General features: G+C 43.6%; 1 protein-coding gene and 1 long non-coding RNA gene across 2 annotated transcripts in view; both read left to right on the top strand.

Annotated features, from left to right (window-relative positions):
- The first annotated feature begins 10,768 nt into the window (after positions 1–10,768).
- The window catches only part of LOC118376416 (calpain-2 catalytic subunit-like), a 96,912-nt gene continuing 84,283 nt past the window's right edge, over positions 10,769–23,397 (top strand). Inside the window, exons 1-3 of the mRNA XM_052518303.1 lie at positions 10,769–11,051; positions 15,481–15,550; positions 19,259–19,380. Of these exons, the coding sequence (XP_052374263.1) occupies positions 10,815–11,051; positions 15,481–15,550; positions 19,259–19,380 (429 nt within the window). The 5' untranslated portion in view covers positions 10,769–10,814. The remainder of the gene's footprint in view (positions 11,052–15,480; positions 15,551–19,258; positions 19,381–23,397) is intronic.
- Positions 21,481–22,141, top strand: LOC127929987 (uncharacterized). The gene is made up of 3 exons (XR_008136453.1): positions 21,481–21,581; positions 21,614–21,763; positions 22,068–22,141. It is a non-coding gene; the product is annotated as an uncharacterized LOC127929987 (long non-coding RNA).

Here is a 23,397-nt window from a genome sequence, read left to right on the forward strand (position 1 = left end):
CTGTCTTCCTCAGGCCATAAGGAAAGTATCTACCTGTCTTCCTCAGGCCATAAGGAAAGTATCTACCTGTATTCCTCAGGTCAAAAGGAAAGTATCTACCTGTCTTCCTCAGGCCATAAGGAAAGTATCTACCTGTCTTCCTCAGGCCATAAGGAAAGTATCTACCTGTCTTCCTCAGGTCAAAAGGAAAGTATCTACCTGTCTTCCTCAGGCCATAAGGAAAGTATCTACCTGTCTTCCTCAGGTCAAAAGGAAAGTATCTACCTGTCTTCCTCAGGTCAAAAGGAAAGTATCTACCTGTCTTCCTCAGGCCATAAGGAAAGTATCTACCTGTCTTCCTCAGGTCAAAAGGAAAGTATCTACCTGTCTTCCTCAGGCCATAAGGAAAGTATCTACCTGTCTTCCTCAGGTCAAAAGGAAAGTATCTACCTGTCTTCCTCAGGCCATAAGGAAAGTATCTACCTGTCTTCCTCAGGTCAAAAGGAAAGTATCTACCTGTCTTCCTCAGGTCAAAAGGAAAGTATCTACCTGTCTTCCTCAGGTCAAAAGGAAAGTATCTACCTGTCTTCCTCAGGTCAAAAGGAAAGTATCTACCTGTCTTCCTCAGGCCATAAGGAAAGACTCTACCTGTCTTCCTCAGGTCAAAAGGAAAGACTCTACCTGTCTTCCTCAGGTCAAAAGGAAAGTATCTACCTGTCTTCCTCAGGCCATAAGGAAAGACTCTACCTGTCTTCCTGGGGTCCCGTGACCAAAACACAGTCGCTGGACTCTAGGTGGCATCTCAAACACTTGGGGTCAACATTTGGGTATATTTTTGCCAACCTGTCATTTGAGTGTGCAGATTTTGTATTTGCAAAGGAAGGCGGATTAATGTTCTGTATTATGTCTGGAGAATATGCCCCTCAGATACGGGTTAAGATCTAAGCACCTCTCGACTGGACACTTAGAGGTCTCGAGTGGAAATTAAGGGGAAATGTTTTTGGGCAAAGCTGCGAGTTTGCAGGCATCTAAAAATAGTAGGTATTGGGAATATTATTGTCAACCCTCAGAGTATGGAATGAGACGAATGTGTTATCAACAAATAGGTCATACATAAAATCCGACCGTTCCTATGCCAGAACTGTCAATCTGTGACACTGAGAAGAAATGATTAGATGTTAATGGAGAGACGTCGCTTGCTTGTATAAGGCTAAAGTGACTTTGGAATTGGGACCAGATTTTAAGGAAGTTCTTGACAATGGGGTTCAAAACATGGGTGCCGAGGTTCATGGGCATTGGGGAGCACAGGAGAGAGACAGGAGAAGTTGGAAGGATTGGGTGCTGAGGTTCATGGGCATTGGGGAGCACAGGAGAGAGACAGGAGAAGTTGGAAGGATTGGGTGCCGAGGTTCATGGGCATTGGGGAGCACAAGAGAGAGACAGGAGAAGTTGGAAGGATTGGGTGCCGAGGTTCATGGGCATTGGGGAGCACAGGAGAGAGACAGGAGAAGTTGGAAGGATTGGGTGCTGAGGTTCATGGGCATTGGGGAGCACAAGAGAGAGACAGGAGAAGTTGGAAGGATTGGGTGCTGAGGTTCATGGGCATTGGGGAGCACAAGAGAGAGACAGGAGAAGTTGGGAAGGATTGGGTGCCGAGGTTCATGGGCATTGGGGAGCACAGGAGAGAGACAGGAGAAGTTGGAAGGATTGGGTGCCGAGGTTCATGGGCATTGGGGAGCACAGGAGAGAGACAGGAGAAGTTGGAAGGACTGACTGTAACTCAATGATGGCCCAAGTTGGACCATCCTTGTTTTCATGTGTAGAAACCCAATAAACACATTTAGATATATTTACTGACCAGTAGCAGTGTCAAAAAAAAATTTGGGAAGGCCCAGCCCACCTGCAGGCTTAGGTCTCTCCAGATATACCTTTCTCATTCGTGGATTTGATTTATTCCAAATGAAGTTGGAAATGTAGCTGTCCAGTTGCTTGAACATCGACTTTGGCAGAAAAATGGGAATCATTTGGAATAAGTACAAAAACCTAGGTAGTACAGTCATCTTGACAGAATTAATGTGACCTGTTAATAAAATGGAGACGACCACCTTATGAAATCCTGATTGATGCGCTCCAGGAGTGTTTTGAAGTTGTTTAAACAGAGCCTTAAGAGTGTATGACCTTTATCCCCAAATGAGTATAGACCTGATGCTCCACCTTAAATGGGAAATTGGCGTACCCAATTCCTTCTGCTAACTGATTAATGGGGAGTATGCTTTTTGTTAGGTTTAACTTATAACGAGAGACTGTCCCAAAACCTTGTAGCATGTCCAAGAGAGAGGGTATAGACTCCACAGGGTTAGAGATGTAGAAAATAAGATTGTCTGCAAAAAGGACACCTTGTGAGTAATTTTCCCTTGATCCTCTCCTCCGCCTATAGGGCGATAGCAACAGGTTCAATAGCCATATCAAATAGGAAAGGGGATAAACAGCAACCTTGCCTGGCCCCCCTGTGGAGAGGGAAGTAGCTGGAGGTAACATTGTTGGTGCGAACAGAAGCCACTGGGGACGAGTACAACATCTTCATCCAGGAAAGGAATGACGGGCCAAACCCAAATCTCTCTAGTACTGGAAATAGATATTCCCCCTCAACCTGATGAAAGCCTTTTCAGCATCTTCTGGCTGGTGGCGGGGTAGCCTAGTGGTTAGAGCGTTGGGCTAGTAACCAAAAGGTTGCAAGTTCAATTCCCTGAGCTGACAAGGTACCAATTTGTCATTCTGCCCTTGAATAAGGCAGTTAACCCACTGTTCATAGGCCATCATTGAAAATAAGAAATTGTTCTTAACTGACTTGCCTAGTTAAATAAAGGTAAAAAAATATATATATATATTGGCTGTTAGTTACAAAAGGAAGAATTCTATTGTCGAAAACGTAAATCCTAGAGTATGAGCGGTGGACTGGAGAAATAAAAGGAGTACTGTTTATCATTGGGATTGCTCCTCCATGGATCAGACAAATTATAGGATTCTAGAAATGAGTTCATTACTGTGCCTGATTTTGAAATGACATTGTTGGGCTTTGGTCTGGATCTGTCTAGACTTGGCTGCAATACACAATTGAAATCTCCACCCAATATCAAATGATGTTGTATCTTAAATGGGTTACAAAGTTAATGTTTACAGTTAATGCATTGAGCTGTATCTAAATATATTTTCTTTAGAGTTATTTACATATGTAATTGGATTAGAATTCGTGTGTTGGTGTTTGAGAGAACTACATACATATCTGTTGTATTGGTTAGTATTGGATTACGCTTTTGACTGCAAGTTCCAGAATGCCTTGCGACAGGAAGTAGAGAGAGAACACACCAGTTATGTACAAGTGACAACTGACTTGCCCAGTTAAATAAAAGGTTCATTTAAAAAGTAGCAGTCAGACATTTACAATGTGCCATGAATACTAGGCCAGTTCTTTATAAAAAAAAATGTTTTTACAAAGAAGCTAGCTAGCTTAGTGGTTAGAGCGATGGGCCAGTAAACAAAGGTTTCTGGATTGAATACCCACGATGACAAGACAAAAAATCTGTTCTTCTTCCCCTGAACAAGGCAGTTAACCCACTGCTCCCGGTAGACTGTCATTGTAAATAAGAATTTGTTCTTAAACTGACTTGCTTAAATAAGGTTAAATAAATCGAGGATATTGGCAACATTAACCTTATTTTGCAGTTCCTCTTCTCCTTCAGCCAGTGGATGTTTGTATTTAATCCCTTATAATTTCTGCTAACTTTCTGAACCAGGTGAAATCACTGGAGGCTGTTGAAGGGAGGACGGCTCGTAATAGTGGCTGGAACGGAGCCAATGGAATGGCATCTTTTATTACCATTCCACTTATTCTGTTCCAGCCACTATTACCATTCAATCCTCAACTAAGTTGCCACCAACCTCCTGTGGGTGAAATCCATTTAAATTCATGGTGTCCGAATGCACTGCTGTATTTAAGCAACTCAGAACTGACTTGCTGACATGTTCTGTTGCAGATTCAATGACAGATTAACTCATTGCAGAATGTATTAATAATCAGATTTATTTTACAGGAATGCACCAAGTCACCCATCAATCACATCCAACACCTGAACTCCAACCATTATATTATTTTAAAGAAATAAAAATAGTAAATATGCCTTACATACGTAACTTAAACATCTGACTTGAAGTGAAGATTAAACGATTCATTCATCAATGCCACAAACCTGGGACATTGAAGATCACCATGGTAACTATGATTGCTAACCTAGGACATAGATCACCATAGTAACTATGATTACTAACCTGGGACATAGATCACCATGGTAACTATGATTACTAACCTGGGACATAGATCACCATGGTAACTATGATTACTAACAAGGGACATAGATCACCATGGTAACTATGATTACTAACCAGGGACATAGATCACCATAGTAACTATGATTACTAACCTGGGACATTGAAGATCACCATGGTAACTATGATTACTAACCTGGGACATTGAAGATCACCATGGTAACTATTAGAGTACCCACAGATTATTCTGCTCTTGATTGTAGGAATTAGACCAGCACAAATAACAACATATTGGCATATTGCAATTTTATTTTTGTAGACGAGTTAGAAATGTAGAAACAACTGGATGTGTGAGGTATGTTTATTAAATATAAAATACAAGGTCAACTCCAACAGAATGAGTGACGCACGTAAAAGACTACAAAATCCATGTTGTTGCTGTCAACTGTGAGCAGCACATTCACCACTGCATTCAGTCTGAACCCCAGAATAAGCAGGAGGAGGACTGCATTACACAGGTGAAGAAAGGTCGACAAAAAGAGAGTACGCCACAACACCTTTAAAAACGTGTTCCCGAGTCTAGACGTTATCACACCAGGAGATGAACAAGCGAAAGAAGCAGCATTTGGGAGAGCGGGTGTAGGTAGGGTGGGTTTATAGAGATACGATGGAGATTTCCAAAAGGGTCCTAAGTTGAGGGGCCACGGGGCCATAAAGGCATAATGTGGAATAAGGGGTTGCTACAGGGATGGTTGGCCATGGAATAAACATAACATGGCCAACCATTGCTTAGCCAGGGACACACTCCAACACTCAGACATAATAAACAAAGCATGTGAGTCCGCCAGATCAGAGACCGTAGGGATGACCAGGGGTGTTCTCTTGATAAGTGGAGATGACCAGGGATGTTCTCTTGATAAGTGGAGATGACCAGGGGGTGTTCTCTTGATAAGTGGGGATGACAGGGTGTTCTCTTGATAAGTGGAGATGACCAGGGGTGTTCTCTTGATAAGTGGAGATGACCAGGGGTGTTCTCTTGATAAGTGGAGATGACCAGGGGTGTTCTCTTGATAAGTGGGAGATGACCAGGGGTGTTCTCTTGATAAGAGATGACCAGGGATGTTCTCTTGATAAGTGGAGATGACCAGGGATGTTCTCTTGATAAGTAGAGATGACCAGGGATGTTCTCTTGATAAGTGGAGATGACCAGGGGTGTTCTCTTGATAAGTGGAGATGACCAGGGGTGTTCTCTTGATAAGTGGAGATGACCAGGGGTGTTCTCTTGATAAGTGGAGATGACCAGGGGTGTTCTCTTGATAAGTGAGATGACCAGGGATGTTCTCTTGATAAGTGGAGATGACCAGGGGTGTTCTCTTGATAAGTGGAGATGACCAGGGGTGTTCTCTTGATAAGTGGAGATGACTAGGGGTGTTCTCTTGATAAGTGGAGATTACCAGGGGTGTTCTCTTGATAAGTGGAGATGACCAGGGGTGTTCTCTTGATAAGTGGAGATGACCAGGGGTGTTCTCTTGATAAGTGGAGATGACCAGGGGTGTTCTCTTGATAAGTACAGATGACCAGGGATGTTTTCTTGATAAGTGGAGATGACCAGGGTGTTCTCTTGATAAGTGGAGATGACCAGGGGTGTTCTCTTGATAAGTAGAGATGGCCAGGGATGTTCTCTTGATAAGTGGAGATGACCAGGGATGTTCTCTTGATAAGTAGAGATGACCAGGGATGTTCTCTTGATAAGTGGAGATGACCAGGGGTGTTCTCTTGATAAGTGGAGATGACCAGGGTGTTCTCTGATAAGTGGAGATGACCAGGGGTGTTCTCTTGATAAGTGGAGATGACCAGGGGTGTTCTCTTGATAAGTGGAGATGACCAGGGATGTTCTCTTGATAAGTGGAGATGACCAGGGGTGTTCTCTTGATAAGTGGAGATGACCAGGGTGTTCTCTGATAGTGGAGATGACCAGGGGTGTTCTCTTGATAAGTGGAGATGACCAGGGGTGTTCTCTTGATAAGTGGAGATGACCAGGGTGTTCTCTTGATAAGTGGAGATGACCAGGGATGTTCTCTTGATAAGTGGAGATGACCAGGGTGTTCTTGATAAGTGGAGATGACCAGGGGTGACTCTTGATAAGTAGAGATGGCCAGGGATGTTCTCTTGATAAGTGGAGATGACCATGGATGTTCTCTTGATAAGTAGAGATGACCAGGGATGTTCTCTTGATAAGTGGAGATGACCAGGGGTGTTCTCTTGATACGTGGAGATGACCGGGTGTTCTCTTGATAAGTGGAGATGACCAGGGATGTTCTCTGATAAGTGGAGATGACCAGGGTGTTCTCTTGATAAGTGGAGATGACTAGGGGTGTTCTCTTGATAAGTGGAGATTACCAGGGGTGTTCTCTTGATAAGTGGAGATGACCAGGGTGTTCTCTTGATAAGTGGAGATGACCAGGGGTGTTCTCTTGATAAGTAGAGATGACCAGGGATGTTCTCTTGATATGGAGATGACCAGGGGTGTTCTCTTGATAAGTGGATATGACTAGGGTGTTCTCTTGATAAGTGGAGATGACCAGGGTGTTCTCTTGATAAGTGGAGATGACCAGGGGTGTTCTCTTGATAAGTGGAGATGACCAGGGATGTTCTCTTGATAAGTGGAGATGACCAGGGTGTTAATGACTCCAATCTAAGTGTATGTAAACTAGTTTTAATGACTCCAATCTAAGTGTATGTAAACTAGTTTTAATGACTCCAACCTAAATGGATGTAAACTAGTTTTAATGACTCCAATTTAAGTGGATGTAAACTAGTTTTAATGACTCCAATCTAAGTGTATGTAAACTAGTTTTAATGACTCCAATCTAAGTGGATGTAAACTCGTTTTATTGACTCCAACCTAAGTGTGTGTAAACTAGTTTTAATGACTGAGCCATACACAATACAAGTTAAGCAATGAGGATAGCATTTTGTTGACACCATGGTGGTTTACACTGTGTGTGAGTCTGTGTGGTTACTTAGGCCTACGCATCAACCAGTACTGGGTCCATTTGAGACTGTGTGGTTACTTAGGCCTACGCATCAACCAGTACTGGGTCCATTTGAGTCTGTGTGGTTACTTAGGCCTACGCATCAACCAGTACTGGGTCCATTTGAGTCTGTGTGGTTACTTAGGCCTACACATCAACCAGTACTGGGCCCAGTTGAGTCTGTGTGGTTACTTAGGCCTACGCATCAACCAGTACTGGGTCCATTTGAGTCTGTGTGGTTACTTAGGCCTACACATAAACCAGTACTGGGTCCATTTGAGACTTGGGATGCTTGATCTCAAAGTGCTGCTTGGATGTCTTTGGGTCTGCGTCTATAAAAGGTCAAGGACAACATGGAAGACGTTAAAAATCTATGTCTTAGACTGAATTCAGAGTTGACACAAATGATAAACTATGCAACAAACTACTACACATATGAAAGACCACACAGGCCAGTCCAATAGTCTACACATGGAATGGAACCTAAAGGCAAATACAGTACTAACTGTTGATGGAATTTGTATGAATGACTAGAATATTCCGCCCTGAAGCCATATCTACCCTGAAGCCATATCTACCCTGAAGCCATATCTACCCTGAAGCCATATCTACCCTGAAGCCATATCTACCCTGAAGCCATATCTACCCTGAAGCCATATCTACCCTGAAGCCATATCTACCCTGAAGCCATATCTACCCTGAAGCCATATCTACCCTGAAGCCATATCTACCCTGAAGCCATATCTACCCTGAAGCCATATCTACCCTGAAGCCATATCTACCCTGAAGCCATATAATCGTATGAAATTGGTTAGAATCATGTATGTCTATAATCATGTATGAATCATGTATGTCAATATGTCTATAATAGTATCTTAAAACTGACTGTCTGAGCAAGATTCATGCATTTAAATGGAAAGACAAATAGACGGCTCATCTAGCCAGTCTAATGTTGCTAACTAAACTCAGCAAAAGAATAAACGTCCTCTCACTGTCAGCTGCGTAAACTTAACATGTGTAAATATTTGTAGGAACATAAGATTCAACAACTGAGACATAAACTGAACAAGTTCCACAGACATGTGATTAACAGAAGTGGAATATTGTGTCTCTGAACAAAGGGGGGTGTCAAAATCAAAAGTAACAGTCAGTATCTGGTGTGGCCACCAGCTGCATTAAGTACTGCAGTGCATCTCCTCCTCATGGACTGCACCAGATTTGCCAGTTCTTGCTGGCAAATCTCTTCCACCACTCTTCCACCAAGGCACCTGCAAGTTCCCGGACATTTCTGGACATTTCTGGGGGGATTGGCCCTAGCTCTCACTCTCCGATCCAACAGGTCCCAGACGTGCTCAATGGGATTGAGATCCAGGTTCTTCGCTGGCTATGGCAGAACACTGACATTCCTGTCTTGCAGGACATCACGCACAGAACGAGCAGTATGGCTGGTGGCATTGTCATGCTGGAGGGTCATGTCAGGATGAGTCTGCAGGAAGGGTACCACATGAGGCAGGAGGATGTCTTCCTGTAATGCACAGCCTTGAGATTGCCTGCAATGACAACAAGCTCAGTCCGATGATGCTGTGACACACCGCCCCAGACCATGACGGACTCTCCACCTCCAAATCGATCCCACTCCAGAGTACAGGCCTCGGTGTAACGCTCATTCCTTCGACAATAAATGCCAATCGACCATCACCCCTGGTGAGACAAAAGCGTGAACTCGTCAGTGAAGAGCACTTTTTGACTTTTTGGTGGGTTTGTGCCCATAGGCGACATTGTTGCTGGTGATGTCTGGTGAGGACTTGCCTTACAACAGGCCTACAAGCCCTCAGTCCAGCCTCTCTCAGCCTATTGAGGACAGGCTGAGCACTGATGGAGGGATTGTGCGTTCCTGGTGTAACTCGGGAAGTTGTTGTTGCCATCCTGTACCTGTCCCGCAGGTGTGATGTTCGGATGTACCGATCCTGTGCAGGTGTTGTTAAACGTGGTCTGCAACTGCGGGGACAATCAGCTGTCCGTCCTGTCTCCCTGTAGCGCTGTCTTAGGCGTCTCACAGTAGGGACATCGCAATTTATTGCCCTGGCCACATCTGCAGTCCTCATGCCTCCTTGCAGCATGCCTAAGACACGTTCACGCAGATGAGCAGGGGCATTACCCTGGGCATCTTTCTGATGTTGTATTTCAGAGTCAGTTGAAAGGCCTCTTTAGTGTCCTAAGTTTTCATAACTGTGACCTTAATTGCCTACTGTCTGTAAGCTGTCAGTGTCTTAATGACCGTTCCACAGGTGCATGTTCATTAATTGTTTATGGTTCATTGAATAAGCATGGGAAACAGTGTTTAAACCTTTTACAATGAAGATATGTGAAGTTCTTTGACAGACAGGGTCCTTTTTTTTGCTGAGTTTAGCTAGCTAACCATGAGCTAGCTAGCTAGATCACAGGTATTCTGTCAATTAAAAAAACTTTCCCAAGACAGTTCACAGATGTCAATTTAAACCATTTTTCCAATTTATTCTTTACTAAATTTAGCTAACAGATGTTTAATCCAGAGATTCTTACCTTTGCCAGGATTCAGCAGTCTCATCCACATCATCATGGCCCATTAGCAGCTAATATTGACAAAAGTCACCTTGTCTGAGAAATATTTTCATGGTTATCAAACGGCACACCTGGGTAAGCCTACGTGAAACACAGCCCTTATTTAAAGTGTTACTTAAATCCACCATTGGGAAAAGTAATGGTGGAAAAACGATTGGAACCATTTCTGTATTTGACCGCTAGGTTTTATGGGTATTATGACTCATACTGTGGTACTCTATAAGGGCAGCATAACTATTCATTTATGGAAGTTGTTCCTTTCTTTATCAGGCATGTCATTTGGTTCTATTTGTCGAGTTAGCTATTGTGACAATATTTAACTGTTCGGAAGTCACTTGGGGTGAGTCACTTGGTGGTGGTCTCTACTGTAACGCCTGGCTGTCATTGAGGTCTAGTAACGGCTGATGGCTAATGCCCCCTGCTGGTAGACATTATTACTGCAACACGTTGGCCAGATGTGGCATGAACGTCCACAAGTCTTAGGGTAGAGCGCCATCTTTCGGCCATCAACCGCACACACCTGTGGCTTTTTACCTGTATGTTCATAGCATGGAATAGAGTAGAGAATTGACTCGGACTTTATATTAATCCACCCATATGATTTTCAAAAAGATTATTTCAATTCCAGGTGAGTGTACATCCGGAGTAGTTGATCTTCGGTGTTCATTTTCACAATAAATACTTTTGAACTGGTAAACGTTGACGAAATGAACAATTCCTGATAGTTCCGGTCATAGAAATCTATGTAAACATTGTAAAAAAATAACTTGCACAAACTTGCAAACCACGCCTGAAAATTCAGGGGCGGAGGAGAAGAATTTGACTATTCCACCAGCCCAACTGTTTTCCTCTTCACTGTCAACGCAGACTTCCACAATGGCTGGTGTGGCATCTACGTTGGCCAAGAAGAGGGCATTGGCCGCTGGGTTTGGCACTAATGCCAACGCGTCAAAGTACCTAAACCAAGACTTCCAATCTCTCAGGAGCGAGTGTCTGAGAAAAGGTTCGATATTTACCGATTGCACTTTTCCGGCTGCACCCGAGTCGCTCGGATTCAAAGAACTCGGCCCGAATACTTCCAAAACCAGAGGTGTGCAATGGAAGCGACCCGGGGTAAATTACTGCGCCTCTTAATACTCACTGCATTTACGCATGGTTGAAGTGTCTGTCTGCTCTATGACTAGAAGTTCACTGCACTTAAAACAAATATATATACACACAAATAGACCAAAGTGTTATTGAAAATTGCATTTCCTATCACTGGAAGAAAAAAAACGCCTGAACATGTGTCAGTTGTTTTTAGATGGGCGAGTCCGGATGCGTGTCCTTTTTGATACCCTATGGCTAATCGGTGTAAATCCATTCACATTACAATATTATTTTCTAACTAAAGCAACTCGTGTCTTGGGTTAAATCAATGACCGGCCAGAATGACTCATCCAGCTATTTATACGAAACTTTAGTTACACATCTGATCTGATCCTACAGGGTTTGGGCTGTGGTAGATGTGATCTGTGATCTGATCCTACAGGGTTTGGGCTGTGGTAGATCTGATCTGTGATCTGATCCTACAGGGTTTGGGCTGTGGTAGATGTGATCTGTGATCTGATCCTACAGGGTTTGGGCTGTGGTAGATCTGATCTGTGATCTGATCCTACAGGGTTTGGGCTGTGGTAGATCTGATCTGTGATCTGATCCTACAGGGTTTGGGCTGTGGTAGATCTGATCTGTGATCTGATCTGTGATCTGATCTGGGTTTGGGCTGTGGTAGATCTGATCTGTGATCTGATCCTACAGGGTTTGGGCTGTGGTAGATCTGATCTGTGATCTGATCCTACAGGGTTTGGGCTGTGGTAGATCTGTGATCTCTGTGATCTGATCTGTGATCTGACAGGGTTTGGGCTGTGGTAGATCTGATCTGTGATCTGATCCTACAGGGTTTGGGCTGTGGTAGATCTGATCTGTGATCTGATCCTACAGGGTTTGGGCTGTGGTAGATCTGATCTGTTTGGGCTGTGGTAGATCTGATCTGATCCTACAGGGTTTGGGCTGTGGTAGATCTGATCTGTGACTGAGGGTTTGGGCTGTGGTAGATCTGATCTGTGATCTGATCTGTGATCTGATCTACAGGGTTTGGGCTGTGGTAGATCTGATCTGTGATCTGATCCTACAGGGTTTGGGCTGTGGTAGATCTGATCTGTGATCTGATCCTACAGGGTTTGGGCTGTGGTAGATCTGATCTGTGATCTGATCCTACAGGGTTTGGGCTGTGGTAGATCTGATCTGTGATCTGATCCTACAGGGTTTGGGCTGTGGTAGATCTGATCTGTGATCTGATCCTACAGGGTTTGGGCTGTGGTAGATCTGATCTGTGATCTGATCCTACAGGGTTTGGGCTCTGATCTGTGATCTGAGGGTTTGGGCTGTGGTAGATCTGATCTGTGATCTGATCCTACAGGGTTTGGGCAGGGTTTTTGGGCTGTGGTAGATCTGATCTGTGATCTGATCCTGAGGGTTTGGGCTGTGATCTGATCTGTGATCTGATCCTAGGGTTTGGGCTGTGGTAGATCTGATCTGTGATCTGATCCTACAGGGTTTGGGCTGTGGTAGATCTGATCTGTGATCTGATCCTACAGGGTTTGGGCTGTGGTAGATCTGATCTGTGATCTGATCCTACAGGGTTTGGGCTGTGGTAGATCTGATCTGTGATCTGATCCTGGGGATTTGGGCTGTGGTAGATCTGATCTGTGATCTGAGATCCTGTGATCTGATCCTACAGGGTTTGGGCTGTGGTAGATCTGATCTGTGATCTGATCCTACAGGGTTTGGGCTGTGGTAGATCTGATCTGTGATCTGATCTGTGATCTGATCCTACAGGGTTTGGGCTGGGCTGATCTGGATCTGAGGGTTTGGGCTGTTTTGGTAGATCTGATCTGTGATCTGATCCTACAGGGTTTGGGCTGTGGTAGATCTGATCTGTGATCTGATCCTACAGGGTTTGGGCTGTGGTAGATCTGATCTGTGATCTGATCCTACAGGGTTTGGGCTGTGGTAGATCTGATCTGTGATCTGATCCTACAGGGTTTGGGCAGGGTGTGGTAGATCTGATCTGTGATCTGATCCTACAGGGTTTGGGCTGTGGTAGATCTGATCTGTGATCTGATCCTACAGGGTTTGGGCTGTGGTAGATCTGATCTGTGATCTGATCCTACAGGGTTTGGGCTGTGGTAGATCTGATCTGTGATCTGATCCTACAGGGTTTGGGCTGTGGTAGATCTGATCTGTGATCTGATCCTACAGGGTTTGGGCTGTGGTAGATCTGATCTGTGATCTGATCCTACAGGGTTTGGGCTGTGGTAGATCTGATCTGTGATCTGATCCTACAGGGTTTGGGCTGTGGTAGATCTGATCTGTGATCTGATCCTACAGGGTTTGGGCTGTGGTAGATCTGATCTGTGATCTGATCCTACAGGGTTTTGGCTGTGGTAGATCTGATCTGTGATCTGATCCTACAGGGTTTGGGCTGTGGTAGATGTGATCTGTGATCTGATCCTACAGGGTTTGGGCTGTGGTAGATGTGATCTGTGATCTGATCTGATCTGTGATCTGATCCTACAGGGTTTGGGCTGTGGTAGTTTCTGTGATCTGATCCTACAGGGTTTGGGCTGTGGTAGATGTGATCTGTGATCTGATCCTACAGGGTTTCTGTGATCTGCTGTTTGGTAGATCTGATCTGTGATCTGATCCTACAGGGTTTGTGGCTGATCTGTGATCTGATCCTGGGTTTGGGCTGTGGTAGATCTGATGATCTGATCCTACAGGGTTTGGGCTGTGGTAGATGTGAGGGTTTGGGCTGTGAGATCTCTGATCCTACAGGGTTTGGGCTGTGGTAGATCTGATCTGTGATCTGATCCTACAGGGTTTGGGCTGTGGTAGATGTGATCTGATCTGATCCTACAGGGTTTGGGCTGTGGTAGATCTGTGATCTGATCCTACAGGGTTTGGGCTGTGTGATCTGATCTGTGATCTGATCCTAGGGTTTGGGCTGTGGTAGATCTGTGATCTGATCCTACAGGGTTTGGCTGTGGTAGATCTGATCTGTGATCTGATCCTACAGGGTTTGGGCTGTGGTAGATGTGATCTGTGATCTGATCCTACAGGGTTTGGGCTGTGGTAGATGTGATCTGTGATCTGATCCTACAGGGTTTGGCTGTGGTAGATCTGATCTGTGATCTGATCCTACAGGGTTTGGGCTGTGGTAGATGTGATCTGTGATCTGATCCTACAGGGTTTTGGCTGTGGTAGATCTGATCTGTGATCTGATCCTACAGGGTTTTGGCTGTGGTAGATGTGATCTGTGATCTGATCCTACAGGGTTTTGGCTGTGGTAGATGTGATCTGTGATCTGATCCTACAGGGTTTGGGCTGTGGTAGATCTGTGATCTGATCTACAGGGTTTGGCTGTGGTAGATGTGATCTGTGATCTGATCCTACAGGGTTTTGGCTGTGGTAGATCTGATCTGTGATCTGATCCTACAGGGTTTGGGCTGTGGTAGATGTGATCTGTGATCTGATCCTACAGGGTTTTGGCTGTGGTAGATCTGATCTGTGATCTGATCCTACAGGGTTTGGGCTGTGGTAGATGTGATCTGTGATCTGATCCTAGGGTTTGGGCTGTGGTAGATGTGATCTGTGATCTGATCCTACAGGGTTTGGGCTGTGGTAGATCTGATCTGTGATCTGATCCTACAGGGTTTGGGCTGTGATCTGTAGATGTGATCTGTGATCTGATCCTACAGGGTTTTGGCTGTGGTAGATGTGATCTTGATCTGCCTGGGTTTTGGTAGATCTGATCTGTGATCTGATCCTACAGGGTTTTTGGCTGTGGTAGATGTGATCTGTGATCTGATCCTACAGGGTTTTGGCTGTGGTAGATGTGATCTGTGATCTGATCCTACAGGGTTTGGGCTGTGGTAGATCTGATCCTACAGGGTTTGGGCTGTGGTAGATCTGATCTGTGATCTGATCCTACAGGGTTTGGGCTGTGGTAGATGTGATCTGTGATCTGCTGGGTTTTTGGCTGTGGTAGATCTGATCTGTGATCTGATCCTACAGGGTTTGGGCTGTGGTAGATGTGATCTGTGATCTGATCCTACAGGGTTTGGGCTGTGGTAGATTGATCTGTGATCTGATCCTGGGTTTGGGCTAGATCTGATCTGTGATCTGATCCTACAGGGTTTGGGCTGTGGTACTGTAAACTGATCTGTGATCTGATCCTAAGGGTTTTGGCTGTGGTAGATGTGATCTGTGATCTGATCCTACAGGGTTTTGGCTGTGGTAGATGTGATCTGTGATCTGATCCTACAGGGTTTGGGCTGTGGTAGTGTTGACAGTAGATCAACTCCATGTCTAGGCTAACTCATGTGTACAGACATTATCTCCCTGAGTAAAGATAGTGTATGACTGTAAACAGGGCTGTTAAAGATTGGCCCTCAGTATATCTTCCACAGTCTTACTCGTGTGTTGATCCCTCACTGAATAGGAACTGGTGTCCAACCCAGAATTCATAGTTGGTGGAGCCACGAGAACCGACATCTGCCAAGGAGGTCTGGGTAAGTCTACCTTTATAATAGGAGGTCTGGGTAAGTCTACCTTTATATTAGGAGGTCTGGGTAAGTCTACCTTTATATTAGGAGGTCTGGATAAGTCTACCTTTATATTAGGAGGTCTGGGTAAGTCTACCTTTATAATAGGAGGTCTGGGTAAGTCTACCTTTATAATAGGAGGTCTGGGTAAGTCTACCCTTTATATTAGGAGGTCTGGGTAAGTCTACCTTTATATTAGGAGGTCTGGGTAAGTCTACCTTTATATTAGGAGGTCTGGGTAAGTCTACCTTTACATTAGGAACCAAAACAGGAACCATACCAAAACCACAGGGCCGGTTTGCCAACAGTGTCCATGTTTTCATCTTTGAGGAAGAGATGGTATAGTAGTCAAAGTGAATGTGATTGATGTAATAGCACAACCAGTTATTGCTTTAACCAATGAGGTGATTTGTTTTCCTAGACTACCAATGAATAGCCTCCATCTCAGGTTGTTATCTCTCTCACAAGGTATAATAAGGACTCAGCGGTCTAAGCCACTGCATTTCAGTGCAAAAATTGTCACTATAGTACCTGGTTCGAATCCAGCCTGTATCACATCCGGACGTAATTGGGAGTCCCATGGGGCCGGCACACAATTGGCACCAGCGTCGTCCGGGTTTGGCGGGTAGGCCGTCATTGTAAATAAGAATTTGTTCTTAACTGACTTACCTCGTTTAAATAAAGGATGAATAAAGCATCACCCTAACCTTATAAAGCATCACCCTAACCTTATAAAGCATCACCCTAACCTTATAAAGCATCACCCTAACCTTATAAAGCATCACCTAACCTTATAAAGCATCACCTAACCTAATAAAGCATCACCCTAACCTAATAAAGCATCACCCTAACCGTATAAAGCATCACCCTAACCTAATAAAGCATCACCCTAACCTAATAAAGCATCACCTAACCTAATAAAGCATCACCTAACCTAATAAAACATCACCCTAACCTTATAAAGCATCACCCTAACCTAATAAAGCATCACCCTAACCTAATAAAGCATCACCCTAACCTAATAAAGCATCACCCTAACCTAATAAAGCATCACCTAACCTAATAAAGCATCACCTAACCTAATAAAGCATCACCCCTAACCTTATAAAGCATCACCCTAACCTTATAAAGCATCACCCTAACCTAATAAAGCATCACCCTAACCTTATAAAGCATCACCCTAACCTAATAAAGCATCACCCTAACCTTATAAAGCATCACCCTAACCTAATAAAGCATCACCCTAACCTTATAAAGCATCACCCTAACCTTATAAAGCATCACCCTAACCTTATAAAGCATCACCCTAACCTTATAAAGCATCACCCTAACCTTATAAAGCATCACCCTAACCTAATAAAGCATCACCCTAACCTTATAAAGCATCACCCTAACCTTATAAAGCATCACCTAACCTTATAAAGCATCACCCTAACCTTATAAAGCATCACCCTAACCTTATAAAGCATCACCCTTATAAACATCACCCTAACCTTATAAAGCATCACCCTTATAAAGCATCACCCTAACTGTATAAAGCATCACCCTAACCTAATAAAGCATCACCCTAACCTTATAAAGCATCACCCTAACCTAATAAGCATCACCCTAACCTAATAAAAAGCATCACCCTAACCTTATAAAGCATCACCCTAACCGTATAAAGCATCACCCTAACCTTATAAAGCATCACCCTAACCTAATAAAGCATCACCCTAACCTTATAAAGCATCACCCTAACCTAATAAAGCATCACCCTAACCTTATAAAGCATCACCCTAACCTAATAAAGCATCACCCTAACCTAATAAAGCACAGGGATATATTTATATGGAAACCAATCCAGTAAGCCTGCTGGGGGGGAAGTCCGGTCACTCTTTATGAGGATCGTCCCATATAGATGATCTACAGATGGTCATACTATCAACAAACTCTCTGTTGATAACCAGCTGCTTGATAAGGTTAGGGTGAGGGCTAAGGTTAGGGTGAGGGCTAAGGTGAGGGCTAAGGTTAGTGAGGGCTAAGGTTAGGGTGAGGGCTAAGGTTAGGGTGAGGGCTAAGGTTAGGGTGAGGGCTAAGGTTAGGGTGAGGGCTAAGGTTAGGGTGAGGGCTAAGGTTAGGGTGAGGCCAAGGTGAGGGCTAAGGTTAGGGTGAGGGCTAAGTTTAGGGTGAGGGCCAAGGTGAGGGCTAAGGTTAGGGTGAGGGCTAGGTTAGGGGTGAGGGTGAGGGCTAAGGTTAGGGTGAGGGCTAAGGTTAGGGTGAGGGCTAAGGTTAGGGTGAGGGCTAAGGTTAGGGTGAGGTCTGATTAGGGTAAGGGCTAAGGTTAGGGTGAGGGCTAAGGTTAGGGTGAGGGCTAAGGTTAGGGTGAGGGCTAAGGTTAGGGTGAGGTCTACGGTTAGGGTAAGGGCTAAGGTTAGAGTTAGTAGATATGGAAAATGTCTATAGATAGATAGGCCATCTGTAGATGCTCTAATGTCTATCCAAATGGGTTAACTGAAGCCCTAATTAAACCAGTTACTGGAAAGCTCAGCTGTTCCTTTGAAAATGTCCATTTAGTCTTCATGTTAAGTTGATTTATTTTATCTTTATTTAACTAGGCTAGTCAGTTAAATTAAGAACAAACTCTTATTTACAATGATGGCCTAGGAACAGTGGGTTAACGGCCTCGTTCAGGGGCAGAATGACAGATTTTTACATTGTCAGCTCGGGGATTCGATCTTGCCACCTTTTGGTTACTAGTCCAACGCTCTAACCACTAGGCTTCCTGCCGCACCAGATAGTGTAGCCTCGTCCTCAACCGTTAAATCATCTTCTCTTCGGTGTGTGTGTGTGTGTGTGTGTGAGTATGTGTGTGTGTGTGTCTGTGTGTGTGTGTGTGTGTGCGTGCGTGCATGTGTGTGTGTGTGTGTGTGTGTGTGTGTGTGTGTGTGTGTGTGTGTGTGTGTGTGTGTGTGTGTGTGTGTGTGTGTGTGTGTGTGTGTGTGTGTGTGTGTGTGTGTGTGCGTGTGTGCATGCGTGTGTGTGTGTGTGTGTGTGTGTGTGTGTGTGTGTGTGTGTGTGCGTGCGTGTAGGCTATATCATCCTCCGTTTCCTTTTAAGACAGAGGATAAAGGACACTTTTATTCACAGATGGCTTCAGATTGTCAGTCCCCACAGGAGTACGTGAGCTGTGAAGGTGTGGCTGGTACAAAGTAAACAGTTGCCCAGAGTAAACTAGTACACTGTGCTCTAACCAGTCGTGTTAGTTGACAGTTAATAGCGGTGCTCAGTTCTGTCTGTCAGACAGCATATTCTACAGCGTGAGAGTTTGAGAGAGCAATGGCCGGGGTCGACTAAACCAGTTAAACTAGAATGAACGTCTCAATCGCTCACCGTAAACACGGTAGTTAATGAAGATTTAACCAGGGTAGGGATGGGGCCCGCCCAGAGGGAAATGTATTGATAATTTGACTCATTATGCATAACTCATCATTAGACACACACACACACACACACACACACACACACACACACACACACACACACCACACACACACACACACACACACACACACACACACACACACACACACACACACACACACACACACACACACACACACACACACACACACACACACACACACACACACACACACACACACCAAACATGTGTCTCCTCTCTGTTCTCTCCAGGTGACTGCTGGCTCCTGGCAGCCATCGCCTCTCTGACCCTGAATGAAGATGTGATGGCCCGGGTCGTTCCTGAAGGACAAGGATTTGGACGTGGAGAGTACGCTGGGATCTTTCACTTCCAGGTAGAGATAAGCTCAAATTCTAGAGTTATACAGGCTGGATCACAAAATGCCAGCCTATACATGACTTTTTATTAGGCTCTGGCACAAAGTACACTATAAATCAGTCCTATTCAAACTTTTTCAGCAAAGGGGGGTCAAATTTCTTTCCACCAGAATTACTGGTATTCTCCCCATGACCTTCTCTCGACCCCTGACCCCTGACACCAAATGTAATTAACATTTACGTCATGTTTAGCAGACGCTCGTATCCAGAGAGATTTACAATAGTGAGTGCATACATTTTAATGATTCAACCTTATAACCCCTACATTTTTACATCAACAAATTACCTTCAATTACAAATTACCTTCAATTCAGTACATTTTCATCTCTTTATCAAAACGAAAATAAATCAATAAATACATTTACTCAATAGTTTTATTCATTATTATTATCTTTCTCAAAATTATCTTTGTACTCCTGAATTTTCTGTTCCTAAAATGTTCATTTCTTATTTCATTTTTTAATTTTGGCAACCGAACTGCAGTTCACCCCCCGACCCCGACTTGGAATACCACTGCTATGAAAGAAACAGTGCTATATTGTGTATACAGTTCAAGTATACAGTATTTAATGTGACTATACAGCTTAAATGAACCCAGCCAGACGTCACACCTTATTCTCATTCTGGAGAACGCTAGAACGGCTGGGGATGACACGACCATAAGTCAAGCCCTGTCTTATGTTGTCTCATATATGTGGTATTAGAATAACTATGTGACACAGTATGAACAACACCCACACGAAGCAGCCCTGGTTCGCCCACAGCACAATACAGTACCTTTGTCAAAGCCACAGTTAGGTAGGGCGTATCCTCTGTCAGATGTGCAATACACCCTGGAGATGGGACAATCGGTTAGGTCACTTGTGGATTACCCAAACTCAGTAATGTGATTACTATCAGTTACTTTTGGATTCCCCAAACTCAGTAATATGATTACTATCAGTTACTTGTGGATTCCCCAAACTCAGTAATGTGATTACTATCAGTTACTTTTGGATTCCCCAAACTCAGTAATGTGATTACTTTCAGTTACTTGTGGATTCCCCAAACTCAGTAATGTGATTACTATCAGTTACTTTTGGATTCCCCAAACTCAGTAATGTGATTACTTTCAGTTACTTGTGGATTCCCCAAACTCAGTAATGTGATTACTATCAGTTACTTGTGGATTCCCCAAACTCAGTAATGTGATTACTATCAGTTACTTTTAGATTCCCCAAACTCAGTAATGTGATTACTATCAGTTACTTTCGATTAAAGTATCTGTATTGTTGCTGGTAATGTAACTAACTACATTTATTTGATTATTTTTTGAAAATCATATTACATCTAACTGACTTACAAGCTACGTTACCAGCAACCCTGTATAAAAGATTAACCGTTCTGGAGGTTTCCCTCCCTATCCAGATGGGTCATTGTGTTAACCTGAGAGTAGGGTGTCCACCCACTCTGCTTCGGTTCGGGATAGGGTTATGAATGGTTAAGGTAAGGGTTAAGGTCTGGGATAGGGTTATGAATGGTTAAGACTAGGGTTAAGGTTTGGGATAGGGTTATGAATGGTTAAGGTAAGGGTTAAGGGTTGGGATAGGGTTATGAATGGTTAAGGTAAGGGTTAAGGTCTGGGATAGGGTTATGAATGGTTAAGGTTTGAGATAGGGTTATGAATGGTTAAGGTAAGGGTTAAGGTTTGAGATAGGGTTATGAATGGTTAAGATAAGGGTTAAGGTCTGGGATAGGGTTATGAATGGTTAAGATAAGGGTTAAGGTCTGGGATAGGGTTATGAATGGTTAAGGTAAGGGTTAAGGTTTGGGATAGGGTTATGAATGGTTAAGGTAAGGGTTAAGGTCTGGGATAGGGTTATGAATGGTTAAGGTTTGGGATAGGGTTATGAATGGTTAAGATAAGGGTTAAGGTTTGGGATAGGGTTATGAATGGTTAAGGTAAGGGTTAAGGTTAGGATAGGGTTATGAATGGTTAAGGTCTGGGATAGGGTTAAGGTTTGGGATAGGGTTATGAATGGTTAAGGTCTGGGTTAAGGTCTGGGATAGGGTTATGAATGGTTAAGACTAGGGTTAAGGTTTGGGATAGGGTTATGAATGGTTAAGATAAGGGTTAAGGTCTGGGATAGGGTTATGAATGGTTAAGATAAGGGTTAAGGTCTGGGATAGGGTTATGAATGAATGGTTAAGGTCTGGGATAGGGTTATGAATGGTTAAGATAAGGGTTAAGGTCTGGGATAGGGTTATGAATGGTTAAGGTCTGGGATAGGGTTATGAATGGTTAAGACTAGGGGTTAAGGTCTGGGATAGGGTTATGAATGGTTAAGACTAGGGGTTAAGGTCTGGGATAGGGTTATGAATGGTTAAGACTAGGGTTAAGGTCTGGGATAGGGTTATGAATGGTTAAGACTAGGGGTTAAGGTCTGGGATAGGGTTATGAATGGTTAAGGTAAGGGTTAAGGTCTGGGATAGGGTTATGAATGGTTAAGACTAGGGTTAAGGTCTGGGATAGGGTTATGAATGGTTAAGACTAGGGGTTAAGGTCTGGGATAGGGTTATGAATGGTTAAGACTAAGGGTTAAGGTCTGGGATAGGTTATGAATGGTTAAGATAGGGTTATGAATGGTTAAGACTAGGGGTTAAGGTCTGGGATAGGGTTATGAATGGTTAAGACTAGGGGTTAAGGTCTGGGATAGGGTTATGAATGGTTAAGACTAGGGTTAAGGTTTGGGATAGGGTTATGAATGGTTAAGACTAGGGGTTAAGGTTTGGGATAGTGTTTTGAATGGTTAAGACTAGGGTTAAGGTCTGGGATAGGGTTATGAATGGTTAAGATAAGGGTTAAGGTCTGGGATAGGGTTATGAATGGTTAAGATAAGGGTTAAGGTCTGGGATAGGGTTATGAATGGTTAAGGTCTGGGATAGGGTTATGAATGGTTAAGATAAGGGTTAAGGTTTGAGATAGGTTGAAGATAAGGGTTAAGGTCTGGGATAGGGTTATGAATGGTTAAGACTAGGGTTAAGGTCTGGGATAGGGTTATGAATGGTTAAGACTAGGGGTTAAGGTCTGGGATAGGGTTATGAATGGTTAAGGTTAAGGTCTGGGATAGGGTTATGAATGGTTAAGGTCTGGGATAGGGTTATGAATGGTTAAGATAAGGGTTAAGGTCTGGGATAGGGTTATGAATGGTTAAGGTCTGGGTTATGGTTGGGATGGGTTATAATGGTTAAGAATAAGGGTTAAGGTCTGGGATAGGGTTATGAATGGTTAAGATAAGGGTTAAGGTCTGGGATAGGGTTATGAATGGTTAAGACTAGGGTTAAGGTTAGGATAGGGTTATGAATGGTTAAGACTAGGGTTAAGGTTAGGATAGGGTTATGAATGGTTAAGACTAGGGTTAAGGTCTGGGATAGGGTTATGAATGGTTAAGATAAGGGTTAAGGTTTGAGATAGGGTTATGAATGGTTAAGATAAGGGTTAAGGTCTGGGATAGGGTTATGAATGGTTAAGACTAGGGTTAAGTCTGGGATAGGGTTATGAATGGTTAAGATAAGGGTTAAGGTTTGGGATAGGGTTATGAATGGTTAAGATAAGGGTTAAGGTTAGGATAGGGTTATGAATGGTTAAGACTAGGGTTAAGGTCTGGGATAGTGTTATGAATGGTTAAGATAAGGGTTAAGGTTTGGGATAGGGTTATGAATGGTTAAGATAAGGGTTAAGGTTTGAGATAGGGTTATGAATGGTTAAGATAAGGGTTAAGGTTTGAGATAGGGTTATGAATGGTTAAGATAAGGGTTAAGGTTTGGGATAGGGTTATGAATGGTTAAGATAAGGGTTAAGGTTTGAGATAGGGTTATGAATGGTTAAGACTAGGGTTAAGGTTAGGATAGGGTTATGAATGGTTAAGACTTAGGTTAGAGGGTTATGAATGGTTAAGGTTAAGGTCTGGGATAGTGTTATGAATGGCTAAGAT

The sequence above is a fragment of the Oncorhynchus keta genome, chromosome 5, assembly GCF_023373465.1.
Source record: "Oncorhynchus keta strain PuntledgeMale-10-30-2019 chromosome 5, Oket_V2, whole genome shotgun sequence".
NCBI lineage: Eukaryota > Metazoa > Chordata > Actinopteri > Salmoniformes > Salmonidae > Oncorhynchus > Oncorhynchus keta.